The following is a 25,999-nucleotide window of genomic DNA, read 5'->3' as shown; positions in this document are numbered from 1 at the left end:
GCCATTTGAAAAAAGCAATGAGCCTTCATGTGTGTATAAGTATTGAAGTATGAATGGGTTAATTGATTAATTAAATTAATATATTCCCTGACTATGTAAATCACAGCTTGTATTCATTCATTTTGTGTCAGTTGCCATATTAAAGAGCCAGGAGAAGACTTCTGGAATAATTACAGATTTCTCACAGTTCATTACAATCAACTGATATATTGATACATTTTTAAAAAGCAGTAGTAAATTGTTTACTAAATCTGCATTTAAATGAAGCCTTAAAGTTACAATTGGAGCTGAAATGATTAGTCTATCGACTTAATCGACAAATATTTTTGATTGATTACTTGTCTTTTTCATAGCAAAAATGCCAGAAATTCACTGGTTCCAGCTACTGAAATGTGAACAGTTGCATGTTTCCTTAATTTTACATGCCATCAAACTTAAAATCTTTGTTTTGTTTTGTTTTTTTACTGTAGGATGACAAAAGGAGACATAAATATGTCAGCTTTGGCTCTGTCATAGATAGTTGTTACATCTTCTTTTTTTCAAATTTTGTGAACTCCACAATTAATTGATGAATTAAGAAAATAATCACCAGATTAATTGATCATGAAAATAATAGAATAATCATCATAATGACCGACCTAATAAAGATATTAATGTGGGTAAAATGATCACTTACAAAAGGGTATTATCAAATTAAGTAACATTTTAATTGGAAATTATAACAATTATTATTATTATTATTATTATTATTATTATTAGCAGTAATAGTATGTAACAAGCATAGGTGGGTAAGAAGTCCTTTCAGTAACTGCATTAGACTAAAAGTCGCTACTGTTTGTACCAACCGAGCTTCCGTACAGAGGAAGTAGCAGCCTGTTAGCTGTTAGCTTCGGTTGTACAACACAAGGACAGAGGAGCGCTCCTATGAGATCTCACGTTATTTTGATCAACTTTTACTTTTTGTTTTTGCTTTTTTAAGAGACACCAAGTTATTTTATCTACCGCGAATGTAACGGTAAGTTTATCTTACAAGAGGAGGACGGAAAGAGGAGGTTAAAGAGACGTTACACCTTAACTTAGTTGTCAGTTTATTCATGAAGGATAAAACTGTTGTAGTGTATAATGTTTAAAGGGACTTTTAGTCAACAGTCACTATTTATCTGCTTATTATTCAACATTACTTAACTCCAGTGGTGAAAGAAGTACTCAGATCCTTTACTTCAGTAAAAGTACCAATACAGCAATGTAAAAATACTCCATTACAAGTAAAAGTCCTGCATGAAAAATCCTACTACAGTAAAAGTACATAAGTATTATGAGCTTGATGTAGTTAAAGTATTGCAGTAAAAGTAGTGGTTTGGTCCCTCTGACTGATATATTATTATATATGACATCATTATATTATTAATAGTGAAGCATCAGTGTTAGAGCAGCATGTTACTGTTGTAGCTGCTGGAGGTGGAGCTAGTTTACACTACTTTATATACAGTTAGCTAGTTTAGTCCAGTGGTTCCCAACCTAGGGGTCGGGGCCCCTCCAAAGGGACACCAGATAAATCTGAGGGGTCGTGAGTTGATTAATGGGAGAGAAAAGAAGATAAAACAAAGTTCTGATACACAAATCTGTTTTCAGTTTTTGGACTTTTTCTCTTATCTTTGATTTTTGCTGAAATATTGGATCATTTGAACATTTATTGAAATGAAAGCATGTGAGAAGTTTAGAGGGAAAAATCACTATTTGGTGGAGCTGTTAACAACTCATAGACATGTGAAATGTGACCCCGACTACACACTGCTTTTTGTAAGACGTCAAAAGCCAAAAAGGTTGGAAACCACTGGTTTCATCTTAAACAATGTGTTGTATTTTAAAAGCTTGTTATATTATCCATTGTGTCAAATCTTCATCTGAAAAGTAACTAAAGCTGTCAAATAAATGTAGTGGAGTAGAAAGTACAATATTTCCCTCTGAAATGTAGTGGAGTGGAAGTATAAAGTAGCACCAAGTAAAGTACAAATACCTCAGATTTACCTGTAAATTCATGCTGTTGTGTCAATAACCTGGAAACGATTACTGTTAGTCAGTATTTTGTTGATGGTTGCAGGACAAATAATGATAATAATAATAGTGAACTCTTTTGTTAAAGTTACAAGGTGTTTTACATGGGTTAAATGTAGGGATACAAGGAATGATTATTTTCTTAATTAATTCATCGATTAGTTGTTTGGACTGTAAAATGTCAGAAAATGGTGAAAAATGTCAATCAGTGTTTCCCAAAGATCAAGATGACGTCCTCGAATATCTTCTTTTGTCCACAACCCGAAGATATTCAGTTTACTGTCACAGAAGACTAAAGAAACCAGAAAATATTCACATTTGAGAAGCTGAAAATAGAGAATTTTTACATTTTTTCTTAAAAAATGACTGAAAACAATTATTCAGTTGTCAAAATAGTTGGCGATTAATTTCCTGTTGATGTACTACTCTATTAAATTGTTGCAAACTCTTCTTGTATCCCATGTTAGTGTGAATAAAGTTGTGTTTGTATGTGTTGATCTCTCATCAGATGCCTCCCAAACCTCTGGAACCGCTGGCCAAGAAACTCATGAAGGGAGTGATCGTTCTGGAGCTGCTGGGTGTCTTCGGGGCCTACGGTCTGTTTCACAAGATGAACAACAGTCAAGGTATCAGTTACATACTGTTAACGAATCATCACTCTGAAGAGCCCTCAGATAGTGACCTTTATTTACCTCAACTCCAGAGAGAACCAGGGTTTTATTTGAAACGGGCCATCATTCCTAATTCCCCGGTTAATGAAAACAACAGTCACTAATCAGCTGCTTTTCTTTAACAGAAATACTGTTTTTATGAATTAAATCCTTTTTTGGCCATTAGGGGGCAACAGAAACAAGTTGTGAACATTGAAAACAGTTGATTTCCACATCCAGCAGTTACGGAGCAACATTATCATTCATTTGAAGTCGTGTTTCTGTCCACCTGGTGGATGTAAGTCCAATATTCACTCTCTTTTAGCTCTGTTTTTGCTCTCTACCAACTCCTGAGGGAAATATCTGGCTCTTTAAGCTGCTAAATGCTCCACTATGTTCACCAGCTAGTCTACAGCTAACTGTGTCTATTTGCCGTTTGGTGCTGAGCAGGTAGTGTACAGTGGCTTTTTACAGCTTTTTCTCTGAAAACAACGCTATGAGAGCGCTGAGAGTGAACCGAAACAGTAAAGTTGCAGCCGGACAGATAAACAAGAAGCTGAAAGTCACTTATAAAGCTCCGTAAAGCCGAGAGGAGCTGCAGAGTCTCTGTAGGTTCATCACTACGAGCCACAACCAACACATTACACACTGACAGCTCAGACATTAATATTATAACAAATATAGGTTATAGCTGCTTTAAAATTATTAGTGAATGAGACCAGTATTGGTGTTTAAAAAGAGAAATGTAAAACAGCTGAGTGGTGAGTATAACATGACTAACATGACTTGTTTTACTGATGGAAAGGTAATTAACAATGAATTGAATTGTGAACTGTTACATTACTGAGGACGCCCAACGAACCCTGGTTCTGAACTGGTAGCTGTTCTAAATAAATAAGAACCTGAAGTCTTTTTAAAGTGTTCTTTTATCAGAACTTTTTGTCGAGCTGATAACAACTATATTCAATAAAACCTCAGCGAGAATAAAAAACCAATAGGAGTAATTTAACAAAACACCTGTTCAATATGCATACATTTGCAGAAAAGTGTTTTTTTTCCCCCAAACTGCTTTTCCCGCAGTCTCCTCTTCTCTGCTGGTATGTTTTTAGGCTAATAGTAAGTTGTTATGAGAAAGCTAACTGCATGTAGCCTTATTGTTTGGTTTAATTAGCCACGCCTCTTAAAATCTGTCAAATTCCTGTAGACTTACCCCCCCACCCACCCCCAAACCAGCTCCTGCTCTCTTATGGGGGCCCAAGAGTGTCACAGTAAATAAATAAATGACCATGATAGATTAAAAATAAATTTAAAAAATCTAAAATTTGCTAAAAGAGAATTACTAAAAATTAACAGTAATAAATAAATACATTTTTTCTGTATTTCTTCATTTGTTAATATATTTCTTTATTCCTACTTTTTAAATATTAATTAATAATGAATTAATAAATTTCCTTTCATGCACATTTATTTATTTCTACATAATAAATACGGAATAAGTATGAAAATTATAAAAATAATTTACACATTTACTAATTTATTCTTTTTTTTTTTTGACAAAATTGAAATGTCTATACGTATTTTTAATCAGTCATTAATTTCCTGTGTCACTTTTTGGCTCCCGTACTCTTTGGGACTCTGATATTATTTGAACACTAAAAAGTCTTGTTTTATTTCCTGCTCCTGCAGATTTCAGGAGCACCATGAACAGGAGGTTTCCATCGATTCTGGAAGGTAAGATGAAGATATTTATCCTTCATCTTAAATCTCTCCCTTTATGTCTGGATTTACCTGAAAAAAGTTAAGAGGAAAAGGTTTATTTATACACGACAATCCATCTTTTTCTAAGTGACACTGATTTACCTGCAGGTGGCGCTCAAACATTACATTACAACATTTAATTATATTATGTGCATTGTTATGTGCACATATTATAATCATATTATTTTATTAATCTTAAAATCTGCAACAGCTCTACTCTTTCAATCAGTCCATCTTTAAAAAAATGAAGATTTTATACGTTACATCTAATGTAGTTAAATCCTATTTATGTTGATAAATGTGACAGGAAATAAATAATTGGCTCAATACATGATGTACCAAATTAACCTGCAACCTCACTTATGTATTAATGGTATCTGAGGGAACATTTTAGTAGTTTACTGCACCTCTAGAGAAATATTTTTATTATATTTATTAATATTAATAATACTGTTATATCATATTTTACAAATAAAACATTTGATCAGTTTGTTATATATGTATTGTTATAGATTAGACTATTCAACAGTATAAGGTGTTAAATTAGCTCCACCTAGAAAGCATTAAATGCTTTAGTGAAGAAAGCTGAAAGTACAGAGACTGACTGACAAACGTTTGTCTGCTCTGAACATGAACTCTGTACTTTGTGGTGTTTCAGGAGGAAAACTGCCTCAAATAAACTCTCATTTTAGTTTCACATTTTCTCCACAAGCTTTGAATGAGATCCTGAGATGAAGACAGAAGAAAATACTTTGCTCACTGTTGAAAAAAAACATCTTTATTTATTGATTATGGAAAGTTTCAGATTACATCCAATCAGTAAAGTCTATTTAATGACTCTAGTTCAATGATTTCATGTACACATTCACTTCATCCACACAATCACTTAGTTTAACCCAGAATGTCAGCTATGTACAAGAACATAATAAATGATTATTATCATGATAATTACACTTTGATTGTACATTTCTTTATCAATTTACAAAGTGATGAGAACAAAATATCTATGATGAAGGAAGTCCTGCTGTTTTCTCTGTTTAAGACGCTGAAGTGGAAGAGAAACAACAGCACACAAATACATCAATACAAACATGAAACTAACATTTAGAACAAAGAGAAGTTCACATTTTCATCTGAAGAAACATCAGTGAAGATTAAAAACATCATCATGAGCAGTGATAGCCTCCATGGATAAAAACACACAGGAAAAAGTGAATTTTAAAGGAACTCAAAACATCAACAGAACAAATGAAAAGAAAAAAAAAAGTTGACAATCCCAGTTTGATTGACAGCTGATCTCTGTGCAGTTCAGAAACACCACAGCAACGAGCTCTCAGAAACAATGGAGACAAAAACATGAAGAATTACAACAGAATCTGACACATGAAGTCTGAAATGACTTCTGTCTATTTCAGTTTACACAACTCAGCTGTGGATCCATAAAAATAAAGCCCAAGTCCAGCATAGAGAGGCTGAGTGAATGTGGTCTGGACTCTGTGGAGGAGAGTCATGGTTTCAGAGACGCTGTAGAAGGACAGAATACCTGCTCTGTGATCCAGGTACACTCCTACTCTGGAGGAACCAGGACCTGAGACGGGAGTTTCGATGTTGTTGAACCAAAATGTATAACTGTAAGTGTTACACTTTAAAGACCAAGATTTGTTATTACGTCCAAATACACATTCATCAGAGTTTCCTGTTCTGCTGATATTCTTGTATGCGACTGCTACACCAACTCCCAATCCCCATTTCCCTTTCCCTCTCCACTCCACCTCCCAGTAACAACGTCCAGTCAGCCTCTCTCTACTCAGGACCTGACAACATCCAGTGAACCTGTCTGGGTGACTAGAATAAGACTGTTGTTGAAACATGAATGATGCTTTTCTGTTCCCCTCAGATAATGACAGATATGTGTATGCTGTGTTTGGATCCAGTGTGATTTCACGTGAATATTTTAAGAACTCAGCTCTGGTCTTGGGTTCTGGTTGTGGCAGTAAAACATCCACTTCAGTCACTGTCAGTGAGATGTTTGTCCATTTCTCCCTCAGGATGTCCTGTAGTTGATCTCTGAGCTCTGACACAGCTGCTGTCACATCCTCAAAGTATCTCAGAGGACGGATATTGATGCTGGATGAGTCTGTAGGTTCACTGAGTTGTGACAGTGAGGGGTAGTTGTGTAGAAACTGGGTGTGATCCTCTGTGTGTGACAGCTGCTTCATTTCAGCCTCTTTCCTCTTCAGCTCAGTGATCTCCTGCTCCAGCTTCTCCTGAAGCTCTTTGACTTGACTCACTTCAGTTTCCTGCTGGGATCTGATCTGCTGCTTCACATCAGAGCTTCTTTTCTGGATGAGACGGATCAGCTCAGTGAAGATCTTCTCACTGTTCTCCACTGCTTTATCAGAAGAGCGACTGACGGCCTTCATCTTCTGTTGAAGCAGCTTCACATCTTTCTCTCTGTCCTGGATTCTCTGCTGGATGTTTTGTCGACTCACCTCGAGCTCTCTCTGCCTCTCAGTCCTTTCTGCTGCAGCTGAGACTGTGTCGTGGCCTTTATGTTCATCCATAGAGCAGAGATAACAGATACTCTGCTGATCAGTACGACAGAACATTTTCATCACCACATCATGACGAGAGCAGATGTTCTCCTGGAGCTTCTTGGAGGGGTCGACCAGCTTGTGTTTTTTAAATGTAGTTGATTCAAAGTGAGTCTGGAGGTGTTTCTCACAGTAAGAAGCCAGACACACCAGACAGGACTTGAGGGCTTTCAGCTTCCTCCCAGTGCAGACATCACAGGCCACATCTTCAGGTCCAGCATAGCAGTGATCAGCAGGAGCAGCTTGGAGTCCAGTCTTCTTCAGCTGCTCCACTAAAGGTGCTAACATGGTGTTTTTCACCAGGACAGGCCTCGGTGCGAAGGTCTGTCTGCACTGAGGGCAGCTGTAGATCTTCCTCTGATCCTCTTCATCCCAGTATCCTTTAATACAGCTCATGCAGTAGCTGTGTCCACAGGGAATAGTCACCGGATCCTTCAGTAGATCCAGACAGATGGAACAAGAGAAGGTTTCTCGGTCCAGCTGATCTCCTTTCTGCGCCATTTCAGCTCTCAGTGGCAACGACTGCCTGAGTTTCACTTCCTGAGAAGTGACACAAGTTTCAGCTCTGATCTCAACAACACGTGTTTCCGCAGTAAAACTGTAGATGTGAAGGGGAGGGAACAAGGAAATATGGGCACAGAGTGGAGCTTGTTGTGTTTGAGAGCAGGAAGAAGAGGGAGGGCTTATCAAGCGCTGATTCATTCCAGGTAGAGGAGCAGTTTTAAAAGTTACAGGATGTTTTTCATTTGGCTAACGTGGCTCCTCACTTCCCTCACTCACATCTCAGCTCCTCCCAGCGAGGACGGAGGAATTTAATTCACCAAAAGGGACGTCCTCACTCACTGCGGCCTTATTTTGAGGAGACGACAATGACGCACAACATCTACACTGTCAAATATGAAGAAGTCAGCTATCAATATGTAGAAATGATTAAGGAACAGTTTAAAGAGTTAATTAGCTGAACATGAATTTTAAGCTTAAACTTTAAACGTAATAATTTCTACATATTGATAGCTGGAAGGAAAACAGCTGATAACTGCTCCAATGTTTTATCATTTGATTATAGATCTACAGCAGCGTCTGTCTGTCACACAATAAAACACAAATAGACAATTTAAACCTGTTAATTACTGAAAGAACAGAACTGACATAAAGAAGCAATAAAAAGAGTTTGTGTTTATGTAAAAACTAAAAGAATATCAGCCAATACATTATCAGCTTTTTGTTTTTTACTCTCAAAAATCAATATTAGATTAAAACATATTGTGTTGTTTGGATTCAATTTCCAACAGTTAAAACTTGTGCAGTTTTATTTTGGGAACACGACTAACAAATTTTAATCATACTTGACAATTATGATGGAAACTGATGAAAAATATATTAGTGACCTTTCAGCCTTCAGTTAAAACAGCTGCCTGATGTCTGAACCATGTACGTACTTAACCTGACATGATAAAGATTTTTAAAAATCTAAAATAAGCAGAAACAGATTAAGTGTGTTTCATTGGTCAGAACTAATATGGGCGTGTTTATCTGTTATTTATGTACATTTCTACTGTAAACAAACTGAAACAGCATCAGAAAACAACAACTTTAATTTCTGTTGATATATTTACCTTCATAACACAGAAGCAGTATGAATAATATTACAGAGTTAAAGCAGATTCAAGAAAATCTGTTGCTTCTGTGTTCAATTGCAGACAAAAACGTGTTACCATAGCAACATAATGTCCTGTATACCAAAGTCTTTTTAATTTTACAAAAAAAACCTAAACATGGCTTCTCTTCAGATCATGTCGTCATTTGATCCCATTAAGTTTTCATCAGCTGACTGGATCTGAAAACCAGTTTCTGCTCTGTTTCCTCCCAGTTTACTACCAGTCCAACGAGTGGGCGGGCGCCTACGGCATCCGAGAGAGAGACCACGAAGCCTGGGCGGCCAAACAGGAGTGAAGGTGTCCGTCAGTTACAGTCCACAACAACACACAGCAGCTACTTCTTCTTCTTCTTCTTCTTGTTCCCGAACATCTTGCTTCCTGTCCTGGCTCGGCCCAACATCTTCTTCTTGTTGAACATGGTCTTCTTCCTGCGCAGCGTCTTAACGTGGCGGTCTTGGATCCAGTCGTCACGCTGAGACTCCCACTTGATCTGCTTCAGGCCTGCGGGGGGACAGGAAGTGTTAGAAAGACAAGGAGAGGACGTCTGCATCACGTCCCGCCTCTGGTTTTAGGAATCAGATGGAACATCGTAATGAAAGTCGTTTCTGTTTTTACCTACATTTGTCAAATGATGGAAAATATGAATATTGTGATATTAATTTGATCTCTCAGCCCTAATTTATTTATGCAGTGAGTGTTTTAAGCTGATTTTGTCTCTGTGGAGAAGTTATGAAATGTTGCTGGTATCCAGCCGACTCAATAAAAACGTTTCTCTCATCTTTTCCTTTTTTAAAACGTGATGATCAGAGTCTGATGTTGTTTTACGTGCAACATTTAATAAATGCTTTATAACACACTGTAATGTAGTGTTCAGGAAATTCTTAAGTGAACAGTTATTATACTATTACAACTGTGTTTTGAGAGATATTTGAGGACGTCATCTTGGTCTTTGGGAAACAGGGATCGACATTTTTTGGATCACACAACTAATCGATTCATCGACAAAATAATCAACAGATTAACTTTTCAAGAATCAACAGCTGATCTAAACCAAAGTAAGAGCAGCTCATCCTCCAAGCTGTGTAACAAGTATTTCAGTGTGTGGAGTCAAACTGTTGTATTGTTGGGGAATTACTTCAGATGTTCAAGTAGAAAATGTGTCAAAACATAAAGACAAAATATTTCTTTAGTCTTCTTAGTGTCCACGTGTCTTAAATGATTATTGAAAGTTCTGGCAGACCGTCTATAAGACTATTTCTCTTCTTATTTTGAGAAGGTGGCAGGTAATGCAAGAATTCAAGTGAATGAGTATTGTGTTTTTACAAATTGTATTTTATATTTCGGGTCAAAGTTTGTGTTTGAAGGAAAAAACGAAAGAACATCAAAAAAGGGAGATACAAGGTTTGTTCCCCTGCTTATCTGAAAGTTTTCCTCCTGTCAGATATTTTTTACATTAAACCTGCTGCCATCAGGTAGATTTCAGGTTGTCTTCATTTCAACTATTTCAGTTGTTGCAGTCACTCGGGAATAAACTCTAAATTTTTCAGTTTCTCTTCGTCTCACCTCCTCCTCAGAAGCAAACACAGCAGCGTCTTTCTTTCCTTTCTTCTTCTTCTTCTTCTTCTTCTTCTTCTTCTTCTTCTTCTTCTTCTTCTTCTTCTTTTTCTTCTTCTTCTTCTTCTTCTTCTACTTCTTCTTCTTCTTCTTCTTCGTCTGTTTTGAACCTGTGAGCAGGAGCAGCCATCAATAAAACAACTTTAAATGAGTCGATCAACAGTCTGCAGCTCAAACATCACAGTTTTTAAAGCGGAGGATTATTCACAAAAGAAGGAAAACTCACACTTTATATACTTTACTAAATAAAAACAGGACAAATGAAGGCAGATAAAAAGAGAAAGTTCAACTCAGCATTAACCTAAAGATCCAGAGAAGTCGAGCTCCTCTGAGGATTTTCTCTTCCCCTTCTTGGTACGAGGAGTGATATCTGGAGCTTCCATCTCTTCATCTGAATCTGCAAAGAAACTATTTTTATTTCATTATTTGACGCAGAAAAAGTTGAATTCATAATCTTATGTAATAGAAACAAGATATTAATATATTATGATGTCTTTAAGGATTTAATAAACATACAACACTGAGTGTGTCATGATTTTTCTTCCCACTCAGATACATTTTTCTTACAAATAACAAAAAAACACAAGTAAAGTTGACGTCATTTTTGTAATTTACTGTTTTTCTTTGATTCATTTTTTAATCTTCACATGTAGATGTAGCTTTAGTGCACTGTAACAACATATTTCATGTCTTCTTAATAATTCTATCACTTATTTTTTCTAATGTTTTTAAAATGTTTTAATGATATTTAATATATTTTTGTTTCATCTATGTTTCTCTGTGTTTGTATGCAAACAGAACTTCTGCACATCTTCCACCTTTAGTTTTTCATGTTGTATTAAAATGACACTTTTTTTTTTGGACAATATTAGATAATAAAGTGTGTTTGATCCACTCTGAGTAACAGGATGAAAACTGTGATGAAGGTTTGTAACTCACCACCAAACGCAGCATCGTCATCCTCCAGCTCTGGAACTGAAACAAGACAAAACAAATAAAATAAAGCGATGCAGGAACAAATCTGTCAGTAACACATCTGATTAACACATGAACCATAAACAAACACAAGTCCACACACAGGGGTTACACTGTTTACAGAAATATTTCTACTTGTATTGAAGGATCAGAGTTCTTGTTGCATCACTTCTTATGAACAGCAGGGGGAGTCTGGCTGCTAAAGACCAGTTAAAACGACTCCAAACTCCTGAATGTGTTCAGTTTTCATGTCTGGAGACGTTTCTTTACATGTAAAATGAATAAAACACTCAAAGTACTCACAGTACTTTTACTTTAATACTTTAAGTACACTTTGCTGCTAATACTTATGTACTTTTACTCTGAGTACTTCTTCCACCTCTGACCAAGTGTTAATCAAAGCTTTCATTTGATGTCTGTGACAATTAAATAAAAGACAACTTGAAATGTGCTTAAGTTGTAACAAGAGGCTTACAGATCAATCTAAATATCCAGCTGATATCTTACCAGTAAGTAACAAGAAATCATGATACAGAAATGCCAAATGTATTTTTCAGCTAAATAACAAGTAGAGCTGCAACTAACTATTATTTTTCTTATCCATTCATCTGTTGATTAATTTCTTGATCAGTTGATTAGTTGTTTGGTCAATAAAATGTCAGAAAACAGTCAAATAAACGCTGATCACAGTTTCCCAAAGCCCAAGATAACGTCATCAAATTGCTTGTTTTGTCCAAAATCCAAAGATATTCAGTTTACTGTCATGTAAGACTAAGAAAAGCAACAAATCCTCAAATGCGACGAGCTGAAAATAACTTAATCCTTACAAGTTTGGTCCTCAAATGTCTTGTTTTGTCACAACCAACAGTCCACAACACAAAGATATTCAGTTTACTGTCATAGAGGACTAAATAAACCAGAAAATACTCACGTTTGAGAAGCTGGAATCAGAAAAAGATATTTCTTTAAAAAAGAGAGAGAGAGAGGCTCAAAACGAAGAATCAATTATCAAAATACTTTTTAATAACTGGTGATTAATTTTCTGTGGATTTCATTGTTACAGCTCTACTGTTACTGTCGCATTTAAATGAGTGATTCTTATCAAAAATGTTTGTGTTTATGTAAAAACTAAAAGAATATCAGCCAATATATTATCAGCTTTTTATTTTTACTCTCAAAAATCAAAATCAATTTCCATTTGATGCTACTTTATACTTCCACTCCACTACATTTATTTGACAGCTTTAGTTACCTATCAGATCAATATTTTACACATTTGATCAGTTTGTTATATATGTATTGTTATAGATTAGACTATTCAACAGTATAAGGTGTTAAATGAGCTCCACCTAGAAAGCATTAAATGCTTTAGTGAAGAAAGCTGAAAGTACAGAGACTGACTGACAAACGTTTGTCTGCTCTGAACATGAACTCTGTACTTTGTGGTGTTTCAGGAGGAAAACTGCCTCAAATAAACTCTCATTTTAGTTTCACATTTTCTCCACAAGCTTTGAATGAGATCCTGAGATGAAGACAGAAGAAAATACTTTGCTCACTGTTGAAAAACAACATCTTTATTTATTGATTATGGAAAGTTTCAGATTACATCCAATCAGTAAAGTCTATTTGATGACTCTAGTTCAATGATTTCATGTACAGATTCACTTCATCCACACAATCACTTAGTTTAACCCAGAATGTCAGCTATGTACAAGAACATAATAAATGATTATTATCATGATAATTACACTTTGATTGTACATTTCTTTATCAATTTACAAAGTGATGAGAACAAAATATCTATGATGAAGGAAGTTCTGCTGTTTTCTCTGTTTAAGACGCTGAAGTGGAAGAGAAACAACAGCACACAAATACATCAATACAAACATGAAACTAACATTTAGAACAAAGAGAAGTTCACATTTTCATCTGAAGAAACATCAGTGAAGATTAAAAACATCATCATGAGCAGTGATAGCCTCCATGGATAAAAACACACAGGAAAAAGTGAATTTTAAAGGAACTCAAAACATCAACAGAACAAATGAAAAGAAAAAAAAAAAGTTGACAATCCCAGTTTGATTGACAGCTGATCTCTGTGCAGTTCAGAAACACCACAGCAACGAGCTCTCAGAAACAATGGAGACAAAAACATGAAGAATTACAACAGAATCTGACACATGAAGTCTGAAATGACTTCTGTCTATTTCAGTTTACACAACTCAGCTGTGACTCCATAATAAAGATAAAGTCCAGCATAGAGAGGCTGAGTGAATGTGGTCTGGACTCTGTGGAGGAGAGTCATGGTTTCAGAGACGCTGTAGAAGGACAGAATACCTGCTCTGTGATCCAGGTACACTCCTACTCTGGAGGAACCAGGACCTGAGACGGGAGTTTGGATGTTGTTGAACAAAAATGTATGACTGTTAGTGTCACAATATAAAGACCAAGATTTGTTATTACGTCCAAATCTACATTCATCAGAGTTTCCTGCTCTGCTGATATTCTTGTATGCGACTGCTACACCAACTCCCCATAACCATCTCCCTCTCCACTCCACCTCCCAGTAACAACGTCCAGTCAGACTCTCTCTACTCAGGACCTGTTCATAATCAGTGAATCTATCTGGGTGACTAGAATAAGACTGTTGTGTTCTCATGGATGTTGCTTTTCTGTTCCCCTCAGATAATAACAGATGTGTGTTTGCTGTGTTTGGATCCAGTGTGATTTCACGTGAATATTTTAAGAACTCAGCTCTGGTCTTGGGTTCTGGTTGTGGCAGTAAAACATCCACTTCAGTCACTGTCAGTGAGATGTTTGTCCATTTCTCCCTCAGGATGTCCTGTAGTTGATCTCTGAGCTCTGACACAGCTGCTGTCACATCCTCAAAGTATCTCAGAGGACGGATATTGATGCTGGATGAGTCTGTAGATGCACTGAGTTGTGACAGTGAGGGGTAGTTGTGTAGAAACTGGGTGTGATCCTCTGTGTGTGAGAGTTGCTTCAGTTCAGCGTCTTTCCTCTTCAGCTCAGTGATCTCCTGCTCCAGCTTCTCCTGAAGCTCTTTGACTCGACTCACTTCAGTTTCCTGCTGGGATCTGATCTGCTGCTTCACATCAGAGCTTCTTTTCTGGATGAGACGGATCAGCTCAGTGAAGATCTTCTCACTGTCCTCCACTGCTTTATCAGCAGAGCGACTGACGGCCTTCATCTCCTGTTGAAGCAGCTTCACATCTTTCTCTCTGTCCTGGATTCTCTGCTGGTTGTTTTGTCGACTCACCTCGAGCTCTCTCTGCCTCTCAGTCCTTTCTGCTGCAGCTGAGACTGTGTCGTGGCCTTTATGTTCATCCATAGTGCAGAGATAACAGATACTCTGCTGATCAGTACGGCAGAACATCTTCATCACCTCATCATGACGAGAGCAGATGTTCTCCTGGAGCTTCTTGGAGGGGTCGACCAGCTTGTGTTTTTTAAATGTAGTTGATTCAAAGTGAGTCTGGAGGTGTTTCTCACAGTAAGAAGCCAGACACACCAGACAGGACTTGAGGGCTTTCAGCTTCCTCCCAGTGCAGACATCACAGGCCACATCTTCAGGTCCAGCATAGCAGTGATCAGCAGGAGCAGCTTGGAGTTCAGTCTTCTTCAGCTTCTCCACTATATCCGCTAACATGGTGTTTTTCCCCAGGACAGGCCTCGGTGCGAAGGTCTGTCTGCACTGAGGGCAGCTGTAGATCTTCCTCTGGTCGTCTCCATCCCAGTATCCTTTAATACAGCTCATGCAGTAGCTGTGTCCACAGGGAATAGTCACCGGATCCTTCAGTAGATCCAGACAGATCGAACAAGAGAAGGTTTCTCGGTCCAGCTCATCTCCTTTCTGCGCCATTTCAGCTCTCAGCAGCAACGACTGTCTGAGTTTCACTTCCTGAGAAGTGACACAAGTTTCAGCTCTGATCTCAACAACACGTGTTTCCGCAGTAAATGCAGCCTGACAGCTCTTGTACATGTTGGTTACACCCATCTTCAAACTGTAGATGTGAAGGGGAGGGAACAAGGAAATATGAGCACAGAGTGGAGCTTGTTGTGTTTGAGAGCAGGAAGAAGAGGGAGGGCTTATCAAGTGCTGATTCATTCCAGGTAGAGGAGCAGTTTTAAAAGTTACTGGATGCTTTTCATTTGGCTAACGTGGCTCCTCACTTCCCTCACTCACGTCTCAGCTCCTCCCAGCGAGGACGGAGGAATTTAATTCACCAAAAGGGACGTCCTCACTCACTGCGGCCTTATTTTGAGGAGACGACAATGACGCACAACATCTACACTGTCAAATATGAAGAAGTCAGCTATCAATATGTAGAAATTATTAAGGAACAGTTCAAGAGTTAATTAGCTGAACATGAATTTTAAGCTTAAACTTTAAACGTAATAATTTCTACATAGTGATAGCTGGAAGGAAAACAGCTGATAACTGCTCCAATGTTTTATCATTTGATTATAGATCTACAGCAGCGTCTGTCTGTCACACAATAAAACACAAATAGACAATTTAAACCTGTTAATTACTGAAAGAACAGAACTGACATAAAGAAGCAGTAAAAAGAGTTTGTGTTTATGTAAAAACTAAAAGAATATCAGCCAATACATTATCAGCTTTTTGTTTTTTACTCTCAAAAATCAATATTAGATTCAAACATATTGTGTTGTTTGGACTCAATTTCCAACAGTTAAAACTTGTGCAGTTTTATTTTGGGAACACGACTAACAAATTTGAATCATACTTGACAATTATGATGGAAACTGATGAAAAATATATTAGTGACCTTTCAGCCTTCAGTTAAAACAGCTGCCTGATGTCTGAACCATGTACGTACTTAACCTGACATGATAAAGATTTTTAAAAATCTAAAATAAGCAGAAACAGATTAAGTGTGTTTCATTGGTCAGAACTAATATGGGCGTGTTTATCTGTTATTTATGTACATTTCTACTGTAAACAAACTGAAACAGCATCAGAAAACAACAACTTTAATTTCTGTTGATATATTTACCTTCATAACACAGAAGCAGTATGAATAATATTACAGAGTTAAAGCAGATTCAAGAAAATCTGTTGCTTCTGTGTTCAATTGCAGACAAAAACGTGTTACCATAGCAACATAATGTCCTGTATACCAAAGTCTTTTCAAATTTTACAAAAAACTAAACATGGCTTCTCTTCAGATCATGTCGTCATTTGATCCCATTAAGTTTTCATCAGCTGACTGGATCTGAAAACCAGTTTCTGCTCTGTTTCCTCCCAGTTTACTACCAGTCCAACGAGTGGGCGGGCGTCTACGGCATCCGAGAGAGAGACCACGAAGCCTGGGCGGCCAAACAGGAGTGAAGGTGTCCGTCAGTTACAGTCCACAACAACACACAGCAGCTACTTCTTCTTCTTCTTGTTCCCGAACATCTTGCTTCCTGTCCTGGCTCGCCCCAACATCTTCTTCTTGTTGAACATGGTCTTCTTCCTGCGCAGCGTCTTAACGTCGCGGTCTTGGATCCAGTCGTCACGCTGAGACTCCCACTTGATCTGCTTCAGGCCTGCGGGGGGACAGGAAGTGTTAGAAAGACAAGGAGAGGACGTCTGCATCACATCATCAGGTGTCGTTCAGGTGTCTCTTACCTGCTTTGTCTCTGTTGTTCATGGCGTTCAGTCCGATGTTGTCGAACTTAGAGCCGGCGTTCTCATCCAGCAGGGAACCAAACTGAAAAACACCAAACAATTTTTAACTGAAACAGGAAGTTTTCAATCCAACACACTGTGTTTTATGTTATATGGTGAAAACCTTTTATCTCCAACATATCAACTTTTCTGGAAGAACACAAAATGAGCCTCGTTTAGGCTAAACATCAGTGAACTTTGGTATCAGAAGGTTTTATGAGTTTACAAGGTTGAAAAACTGTATCAACCCAACTAGAGCTGAAACAGTTAGTTGATTAATCAATTAATCTGCAACTGTTGACAATCAATTAATCATTTGAGTTATTTTTGCAAGAAATTCACTGGTTACAGCTTCTCAAATATAAAGACTTGCAACTTTTTTGTGTATATGATGTAAAAATGAATATCTGTGTGTTCTGGACTGAAAACAGAGTGATTGAGATGTTTTGACATTTTTCATAGAGCTGCAATGATCAATAAACTAATCAATTAGTTGATTGGCGGGAAATGAAATCACCAACAAAACGTAAAAACATTTTTGTTCCAGCTTCTGAAAATGTGAGTATTTTCTGGTTCCTTCAGTCCTCTGTGACAGTAAACTGAATGTCTTTGAGTTGTTGGTCGAGACAAGACGAGACATTTGAGGACGTCATCTTGGTTTTGAGAAACGGGGATCAACTTTTTTTTCCATCATCTCACCTCCTCAGCAGAAGCAAACACGGCTGCATCTTTGTTTCCTTTCTTCTTCTTCTTCTTCGTCTGTTTTGAACCTGTGAGCAGGAGCAGCCATCAATAAAACAACTTTAAAATGAGTCGATCAACAGTCTGCAGCTCAAACATCACAGTTGTTAAAGCGGAGGATTATTCACAAAAGAAGGAAAACTCACACTTTATATACTTTACTAAATAAAAACAGGACAAATGAAGGCAGATAAAAAGAGAAAGTTCAACTCAGCATTAACCTAAAGATCCAGAGAAGTCGAGCTCCTCTGAGGATTTTCTCTTCCCCTTCTTGGTACGAGGAGTGATATCTGGAGCTTCCATCTCTTCATCTGAATCTGCAAAGAAACAATTTTTATTTCATTATTTGACACAGAAAAAGTTGAATTCATAATCTTATGTAATAGAAACAAGATATTAATATATTATGATGTCTTTAAGGATTTAATAAAGTTGACGTCATTTTTGTAATTTACTGTTTTTTTTAAAGTTCATTTTTTTGGACAATATTAGATAATAAAGTGTGTTTGATCCACTCTGAGTAACAGGATGAAAAACTGTGATGAAGGTTTGTAACTCACCACCAAACGCAGCATCGTCATCCTCCAGCTCTGGAACTGAAACAAGACACAAAAAATAAATAAAGCGATGCAGGAACAAATCTGTCAGTAACACATCTGATTAACACATGAACCATAAACAAACACAAGTCCACAGTGAACATCAAATCACTTTTTATGTTCCTTACTCTCATCATCATCATCTCCGCCCCCGTCAAGGTCCATGAACGTCCCTCCTTCATCTTCCAGCTCATCTCCGAAGTCTTCCTCGTCCATGCTGCCCAGAGACACCTCCTCATCGTCCAGGTCGTCCATGTCCGAGTCGTCCGAGTCTGAGTCCTCCGCGTCTTTCTTACCTTTTTTACTCTTCACATTACTGAAGAAACATCGAGGGGAAACAGGACAGGAAGAAGCTTAAATCAAGCTGAGGTCAATAAATCGATACATAGACTGAAAATTTAACTTTAAACAGTTAATAATAAAACAAAGATGGAAGTCTGTCAGCAGAAATGCAGAGAGCACACCGCTTTTCTTAAATCTTAACCAGTAGTGGAGTAAAAAATAAAATTTGTCTTGCAGGTGGCACCAGAGGAAAGCTCTGTCAATCAAAATAGTTTATCCTCTGTACGGTGGCCATTTAAGGACATCTCAGCTCTAGAAATATTAACCTGTTGATGGCACCAGAGGATCACAAAGTTATAAGAGTTTATTTTCTGGGAATCATGAATGTTTGAACACAGTTTGGTGGCGGTCCAGCTGAGTTGAGTTGTGAAAGATTTATATATATATAAAAAAAAAAAACCTTTAATTTGTGGAACAGAGTACAAACTAACCGTTTCAGGTAGTAAAACATAAAAAAACTGATTATTTATCTGCTCACCCTGCAAAGTCCAGATCATCATCTGCCAAATCAGTGAAGTACGAGTCTCCCTCACAGGAATCTGTTCAAACACAGTCAGATAAAGTTAGAAAGTCACAGAAACTTTTATTCGTTATTGTGATTTCTGTATTATTTAATAGAACTACTAAAGAACAAGTTATTTAAAAAATATCAAGTTAAATGCACATTACTTCTGTAATTACCCGTTTTATACTTTTAAATTTGAAGTGTATTACTATTAATTATATATTTTTTTACTTTAATGTTGGTTTATCTTATTAAAAACAAATACAACATCAATAGATTCTATTGATCTCTGTAGTTCAACCTGAAAAATAAAAAAAAATCTTACTCACCGAGTATTTTCTCAAACTCGTCATCGTCCACGTCCTCCACGCTCTCGTCATCGCCGTCTGTTCGCGGCCGACGAAGCTGCTTCTCCTGCTGACGTTTCTTGAAGAAGCTGTAGAGAGTCGAGGGGATAAATAACATCACAAACTGCCTAAAACCACTTACAGGAGACAACATTTTGTCCAAAATATGAGTTAATCGGTGAAAACACAGGAAGGATGCAACGGTTTGATAAAGCAAGAGATTGTATTGATTATTAATTAAAAATTTTCATATTAGGTGTAAATCTCAGCAAGTCAAACAAAAGACTTTTTAAATTTTACTTGGAATGGATTTTAAATCTATTTCAAAAACAAAAATGAAACTTGTAAAAATGTGCAAAAATTAGGTAAAAATGGGTTTTTGGGCAGCAAACGAGCAGAAAACCAGTTGAAATAAGTCGTCTGTTCTCCTGATATCTACAAAGATGCATGTTGGACTGCTCCTCTCATTTTAATTTGAGAAATAAAAGCTACATTTCTTCTGTAACAAGGTTTCCGACTCACCGATGGAAGAAGATTTCATCCACAGGGATCTGACTCTCTTCTTTAGACAGAAACTCCTCACAGTTCACTGAGAGAGAAAAAAAGAAGTGTTGATTTCACTGATTCAGCGACTGAATGAAGAGATGAAAACACAGAAGTGACTACAGATGGGTCAGTTGAGTTGATGAATGTCTTCAACTTCCAATTTTATTTAGTTTTTGAGCTCATACGTGATCAATGTGAGTTTTGTAGGACAATCTAATATTTAGCCAAATTTCTGAGTCTTTATAATGTTGTACTGTATCTATTAGATTTCCATTGAGAGTACAGATCGGAGAAGAAAACATCAAAGGTTTGTGTGCTCGTAAAATTCATGCATTTTTGTGTTTTTGGAGTTTAGAACAAGCTTTGAAATAATAAAAGAGGTTAGTTAGAGTTAGTTCCTTAACATAAATACTTCCAGCAGATATCCATGGAGTCATTTATAGCTGAAAAGGTTTCATGTTGATGCGTTTTGTTGCGAGTGTAAGGTTTTAAAAAACAGGACGGTATCATCAGCGTAAATGTTGACATTGCTTTGCGCAGTAGGAACGCAATTATTTATGTATGGAGTAAATAACGGGGCCTAGTATCGATCCCTGTGGGACACCTTTATCAACATTTTGAGGGCTTGATTGAAACTGTCAGCTGCAACGGTTTATGAGACAAAGTGTTACTGGAGGCCTTTTAAGTAGCGATAAAATCTGTAATCCATTTCTTCAAAACAACAAAAATCAAGTTCAAGATCTCTTCAGTTTCTTTTTGATACCTTTAAACAGATGTTGGTATCAATCAGGAAACTCACCTGGTAGAGAGTTGAGAGGTAATCTCTGTTTGGGCATCAGAGCGGCAGCATCTGTGTTTTCTGGAAAAATAAAGTTAGAGCTGAAATTAAGCCACACACTTCTTGATTTAATTACTGGATTTGTAGATTTTACTCAGTTAATATGATTCCAGGAATGTGTCTCATGGGTTTCCCACCACTGACGCAGCATAAAGATACTTGATAAAACTAAGAATCAGTAATGAAATATGTAAAGTCTGTGTTTATTACGTTTTCCCTTTAGTTGTTTGGGGTTTCTGAAGACGAATCGATCCAAGAACCGGATGAGGGTGAAGTCCTGCAGAGGGTCACCGGAATACTGGATGAAGTCTCCCTGTGGAAAACAAAACACATGTTTGTTAAAGATAGAAGATGATACAAAACTGACTGCAGATATTAGCATGAAAAGGGTTCTTCAACTTCCTGATGATCTAAAAACTGAGAAAACAGTCAGACTAACGTTATAAAAATACTTAAACAAGAGGTCGCTGAACTTTAAAGATAAAGATGCTGTGTTTATATGTAATAAGATGATTTGACTTCAAGTTAAAGAGATGTGAAGTTTTACCTGCAGGATAGTTTTTGCAAACAGTGACACTGACGGGTGGAAGTGCAGAGCGAGCTGCAGAGAAACAAACAGACATAAAACATAAAAGAGATTCAACAGTTTAGATGCTTTTGCATTAAAACAAAGACAACTACAGTCAAGCTTCCTTTACAGTTTCCAGTGTAGTCAATAGTACTGTCTTTCTTTTATGGTAATTGAACAGTTTTTGGTGGAAAAATCAGAAAAGTATTATTTAATACTTATCTTTATATGTCTTAGGCTTAAGAGATCTTTGGAGCAGGTCTTTACCCAATATTAAAGGCCATATTATAATTTTAACCAGTGGTAGTCAATATAAATCTGCTGATTTACTTTTTAATTTAATTTAGTTAATAATAAAATGATCTTTCATACATTTAAACAGACAAAAATATGAAAATACAATTCTGAATACAATTTCCAGCCACATTTATTTATGGTAACTTAATTAAAATGAAAAATAAGTAAAAATTTAAAGTATTCAACCTTTTTAAACCAAATTATACTGCTTGTAAGTTTGTCATGGGACAATTCTTAACTGAAACCAAAGATTTATGATGATTTATGTCATATGAATATGTATACAATATTTATTTTAAGCACACCGAAAAGGACCAATGTGTAGGATTTAGTGACATCTAGTGGTACGATTGCAGATTGCTACCATCTGTTTATTTTGGTTTGCTTGTTTCTCACCCTCTGTAGTTCCCATAAGGTTGTGTGGTCAGCGCCGCAGAATAACGGGTTTCTGTGCAGCGGGTCGTAGATCTGTCGGCTCTTCCCTCCTGGTGACACAGGAAGTCAAACTCTTCAATATTCAACCACAACAACAACAACAAAGAAAAACCCTGATCTGTTCCTGATACATCAGAACTTTGACTGAAGAGAAACAAATCAAAAGACAGACCTTCCAGGTTCTGGTGATGTACCCATGATGCCGTGGGTTTGACCTCCTGTGCCTCTGCACTCGCTCCTTCCTCCAGTTTGTCAGCATCCACAAAACGCTCCTCTTCGTCATCATCTTCGTCATCATTTTCCTCAGCAAGATCTTTGAACTCCTCCTCCTCCCCGTCCTAAGTGAACAGAAAGACGTTTAAAATCAAACCTCAAAACTGTAAAACCATTAAATGTTATTTTTTAAAATCTGCTATTCAACCAGATTTTATGTGTTATTGATTTTTGTCTATTTGGATTTTAATCTATTTTTAATGTATGAAAATATAGAAGAAAAGCACAAACACTTAAGCTTATCATTATCAGCTTGCTCTCTCACCCCCTGCTCCTGCAGCAGCATCCTGAGGCTCGGTTTGGCCTTCATGACCTCCGACACCAGGAAGAGCGCTCCGCAGGCGAAGCTGGCGTTCTGCTCGGCGCTGACCTGCAGCAGACGCTTCACGAAGGCTTTGACCCGCCGCAGCACGATGTCGGCCTTCAGGGACTTGTACAGCAGGTTGAGGAACATGCTCTGTCTGGAGGACGACGACAGCCCGGGGTCCAGCAACTTCCTGCAGAGAAGAAGAAGAGTTTACATCATTTCTCTTCATTGGAGCTACATGATGTTTGTTTAGAGGAAATATTCAAAACCACGACTCAAATGGAAATATTCTAGCTCACTTGTGCATCATTTAATTAAAATTCCACCAAATTCAGCCTGTCACATTTGGTATTTTTGGGAACTTTGGGATCTTCATATGAATTAAAATGTAAGTTTTGTAGGTTTGAAGACAGTTTAGCTGCACAGCTGAGTTTACACCTGTCTAGTCTGTGTTAAAACAACAGTCAGGAGCCCAAATGAACATTTAAACATGTTTTTACCTGTACAGAGCGACATAGTATCGGTCAGAGACGCTCTGCTGGGAGTCCATCACCTGGAACAGCAGCATGAGCGCCTGCACAGCTGTGTTGAACTTCACCAGATGAACCACTTTGAACAGCGTGTCCAGCTGCTCCTTCACCTTCTCGTCCCCGGCGCCGGCGTAGGGATACGCCCTGTTCACGCCCGACAGCAGAGCGCTCAGCATCTTCGACTCGATGTCCTTCTTCTTCACGCAGGCGCGGAAAAACGAGAAGTAGATGGTGATGAGCTTCGCCGCGAGCTCGGTCTCGTCGTGGCTCAGCATCACCTGGCTGAGGAAGCAGACGGCGTAGTACTGCGCCTTCGGGCTGATGTTGGGCCGGAACATGAGCCGCTCCACCTCGCAGCACACCACCGCCTTCATGTTGGGGTGTTTGTGCAGCAGCGTCTCCAGCAGGTACGATGCTTTGGCTGCCGTCTTGTACTCGGGGTCGCCCAGCTTGTTGACAACTTGGATGAGCAGTGCCCTCTCCTGCTCCGGCCGGCTGCACAGCAGCTCGTGAGCGGTGGCGAGCGCCTTCGCTTTGGTGGCTGCCACCGTGTCGTGAGCCACAGAGTCAAGAGCAACCACGAACTCAGCCACGTGGTGTTTCAGCTGGTGCTCGAAATACCAGAGGATGAGGCGGCGGTCACGGGCGTCGCGGTTGCCGCTGGCCCGCTCCTCCAGCTGGTCGAACGGGTGCTGGGCGAAGGGACGGAGCTTTCTGTTTTCCGGCAGCAGGTCAGACAGCAGCAGCTCTCGCAGCGTGTCCAGAGCCATCAGACCCATCCGCCGGCTGCCCTTCTTCTTCACCATGGACACCAGGTTCTCCACGTGCTCCACCATGTGCACTGGAGCGTCCTGGATCAAGAGCGTCATGGCAGCCATCCTGTCAGCCAGCACGCCGGAGGAGACCACCGTCTTCATCCAGCCGGAGTTGGCTCCTTTCTGCAGACTCTTCTTGCTCTTGTAGAGCTCGACTTCGGCCTCAAACAGCCGCTGGGCGAGCGTCTTGTACTGGGAGACCAGTGAGGGATCCTGCGTTTCCGTCGAGCCCTCGGTGGTGTATTCCAGGTCGAACCATTTCCCTCCGGGTTTGATCAGCAGGATCTGCCGCTGCTGGAACTCAAACACGTTCGCATTCTGTTTCGCCTTTTTCCCAGCGGCGACCTGAGCGTCTTTAATCTTCTTCTCCTTCTTCTTGTCCTCTACTTGCTGCTGGTTGGTAACTTTCTGCTGAGAGTTGGACGCTTTCTCCTCTGCTTTCTTCGCTGTGGCCTTTTTACTTTCCTTCTCGGCAGCGTCTTCGCCCTCAGGCTCGTCTGCGATGACCTGCTGTCCAGCAAACGCTCGAATGCCCAGTTTGGTGATGAATTTCTCCAGCTCGCCCTCCTCCAGGTCGTCTATGGCTCCTTGCTTCCCTCCGTCCACGAGCTCGTTGGAGTCATTCAGGGTGGCGAGGAGGACGTAGTCGGACTGCAGACAGACAAGAGAAGAGGAAAAGCATAAGAAAAGACTACATGTTGTTCTAAACTACAGAACATATCAGTAGTGATTTACAGGAGTAATAGTTGTAACAACTCTAGAAATGAAACAGAACATCAGGTGTGGACAGTAATTCAGTATAATTGTATGATGTTGTTTCCTACTATCATAAAACTTTGGCTCATTACTGTTTGAACTTTTTCAATATTAGTATTGATTAAATACCTGCATTTCAGTAACGACACCAAAAAAATACTTTGAGAAATACAAATGTTTCTTCAAATTCCTTCCTTTTATAAAAGACATCAAAATTCTCAAATCAAGTCTCAAAATTTAATGTCATTATTTCTTTTATCAAAAATATCTTTTTTCCTGTTATGAAAACAGTTTCCGATTAATTTAATAGTTGGCAACTAATCGATTAATTGTTGCAGCTCTATTGTAAACTGACCTTTGACCCTGGGAAATGGTGGTGGGCATTTTTAAAATATTTTTGACATTTTACAAGTTAAAATATTCAATCAGATAATAAAATAATCCGCACATTGATCGTTTTAAATCCTCTAGTTGAAACCATAGTTGTGTTGACATTTTTAAGATTGAAAAAATTCATATTGGAAACTACATCACCAGTTAAAATTCATTTTAAATGAAAGACTGTGAAGATGACGACAGTTTACACTAACATTACACACGTTTATGAGAAATATAGTTAATAAATATTTCTACCAGCTTAAAAAATACACTCCAGTAATGTTAAAAAAGGTCTGTAAGATAAATTTATGTTTGTTAATTTAACCTATAATCCTGCAGTAACTCACCTGTGTTCCTCCCAGCCGTAAAACCTCCTCCAAACTGAACTCTTCTTCTTCTTTCTTCGCTCTGTCCTCACCGTCATCAGCTGCTGAATCTTCATCTTCCTCGCCGCCGCTGTTTTCAGCCTCCGGCTCATCATCTGCAGGTTGAAATGTCACTTTGTTGGTCGCTTTGGACTTTTTACGGTGCTTGTTTTTCGCTGCCATGCTGCTGCGAGCATGAGGAGAAGACGCGACCCGGACGTGAAAGTGACGTCAGCACGGCGTTTCCGTAATTTAATAATACCAATACAAATTTATTATTTATTCATTTTTATTTACGATTTTCAAATGAGATTTTAGCAGGAATATCTATATAAATGGTTACTGTCGTTTTGTT

At 38.3% G+C, this 25,999-nt stretch overlaps 3 protein-coding genes and 1 long non-coding RNA gene across 6 annotated transcripts; 1 reads left to right on the top strand and 3 right to left on the bottom strand.

Annotated features, from left to right (window-relative positions):
- The first annotated feature begins 848 nt into the window (after positions 1-848).
- LOC121882165 (protein CEBPZOS-like) lies at positions 849-16,957 on the top strand. Of its 3 annotated transcripts, XM_042390208.1 has the most exons (5): positions 849-1,015; positions 2,564-2,681; positions 4,392-4,436; positions 16,599-16,683; positions 16,817-16,957. In XM_042390208.1, the coding sequence occupies exons 2-4, from the start codon at positions 2,564-2,566 to the stop codon at positions 16,679-16,681; spliced, it is 246 nt and encodes an 81-aa protein (XP_042246142.1). In that variant the 5' UTR covers positions 849-1,015; the 3' UTR covers positions 16,682-16,683; positions 16,817-16,957. The 3 variants fall into 3 exon arrangements, with proteins under 3 accessions (XP_042246142.1, XP_042246140.1, XP_042246141.1); XM_042390206.1 differs by lacking the exons at positions 16,599-16,683; positions 16,817-16,957 and adding an exon at positions 8,928-9,577 and having other exon boundaries at positions 850-1,015; XM_042390207.1 differs by lacking the exon at positions 16,817-16,957 and having other exon boundaries at positions 851-1,015; positions 16,599-16,765.
- cebpz (CCAAT enhancer binding protein zeta) lies at positions 8,635-25,894 on the bottom strand. Its single transcript, XM_042390126.1, has 18 exons — positions 25,627-25,894; positions 23,301-24,796; positions 22,759-22,990; positions 22,393-22,558; positions 22,182-22,270; positions 21,468-21,521; positions 21,131-21,233; positions 20,882-20,941; positions 20,059-20,125; positions 19,519-19,625; positions 19,163-19,223; positions 18,471-18,658; positions 18,304-18,339; positions 17,965-18,063; positions 17,702-17,772; positions 16,964-17,045; positions 16,725-16,881; positions 8,635-9,062 (listed from the first exon to the last, which is right to left on the bottom strand). The coding sequence occupies exons 1-18, from the start codon at positions 25,825-25,827 to the stop codon at positions 9,050-9,052; spliced, it is 3,282 nt and encodes a 1,093-aa protein (XP_042246060.1). The 5' UTR covers positions 25,828-25,894; the 3' UTR covers positions 8,635-9,049.
- On the bottom strand, positions 10,412-11,306 carry LOC121882167. The gene is made up of 3 exons (XR_006092020.1): positions 11,269-11,306; positions 10,631-10,726; positions 10,412-10,439 (listed from the first exon to the last, which is right to left on the bottom strand). It is a non-coding gene; the product is annotated as an uncharacterized LOC121882167 (long non-coding RNA).
- LOC121882114 (tripartite motif-containing protein 16-like) lies at positions 13,437-15,438 on the bottom strand. Its single transcript, XM_042390134.1, has one exon. It carries the CDS (start codon positions 15,431-15,433, stop codon positions 13,508-13,510), a length of 1,926 nt encoding a protein of 641 aa, XP_042246068.1. The 5' UTR covers positions 15,434-15,438; the 3' UTR covers positions 13,437-13,507.
- Positions 25,895-25,999: the final 105 nt, after the last annotated feature.

This window comes from Thunnus maccoyii, chromosome 17 (assembly GCF_910596095.1).
Source record: "Thunnus maccoyii chromosome 17, fThuMac1.1, whole genome shotgun sequence".
Classification (NCBI taxonomy): Eukaryota; Metazoa; Chordata; class Actinopteri; order Scombriformes; family Scombridae; genus Thunnus; species Thunnus maccoyii.
Note: the sequence above shows the minus strand (reverse complement) of the source record. Positions and strands in the feature narration are given on the sequence as shown.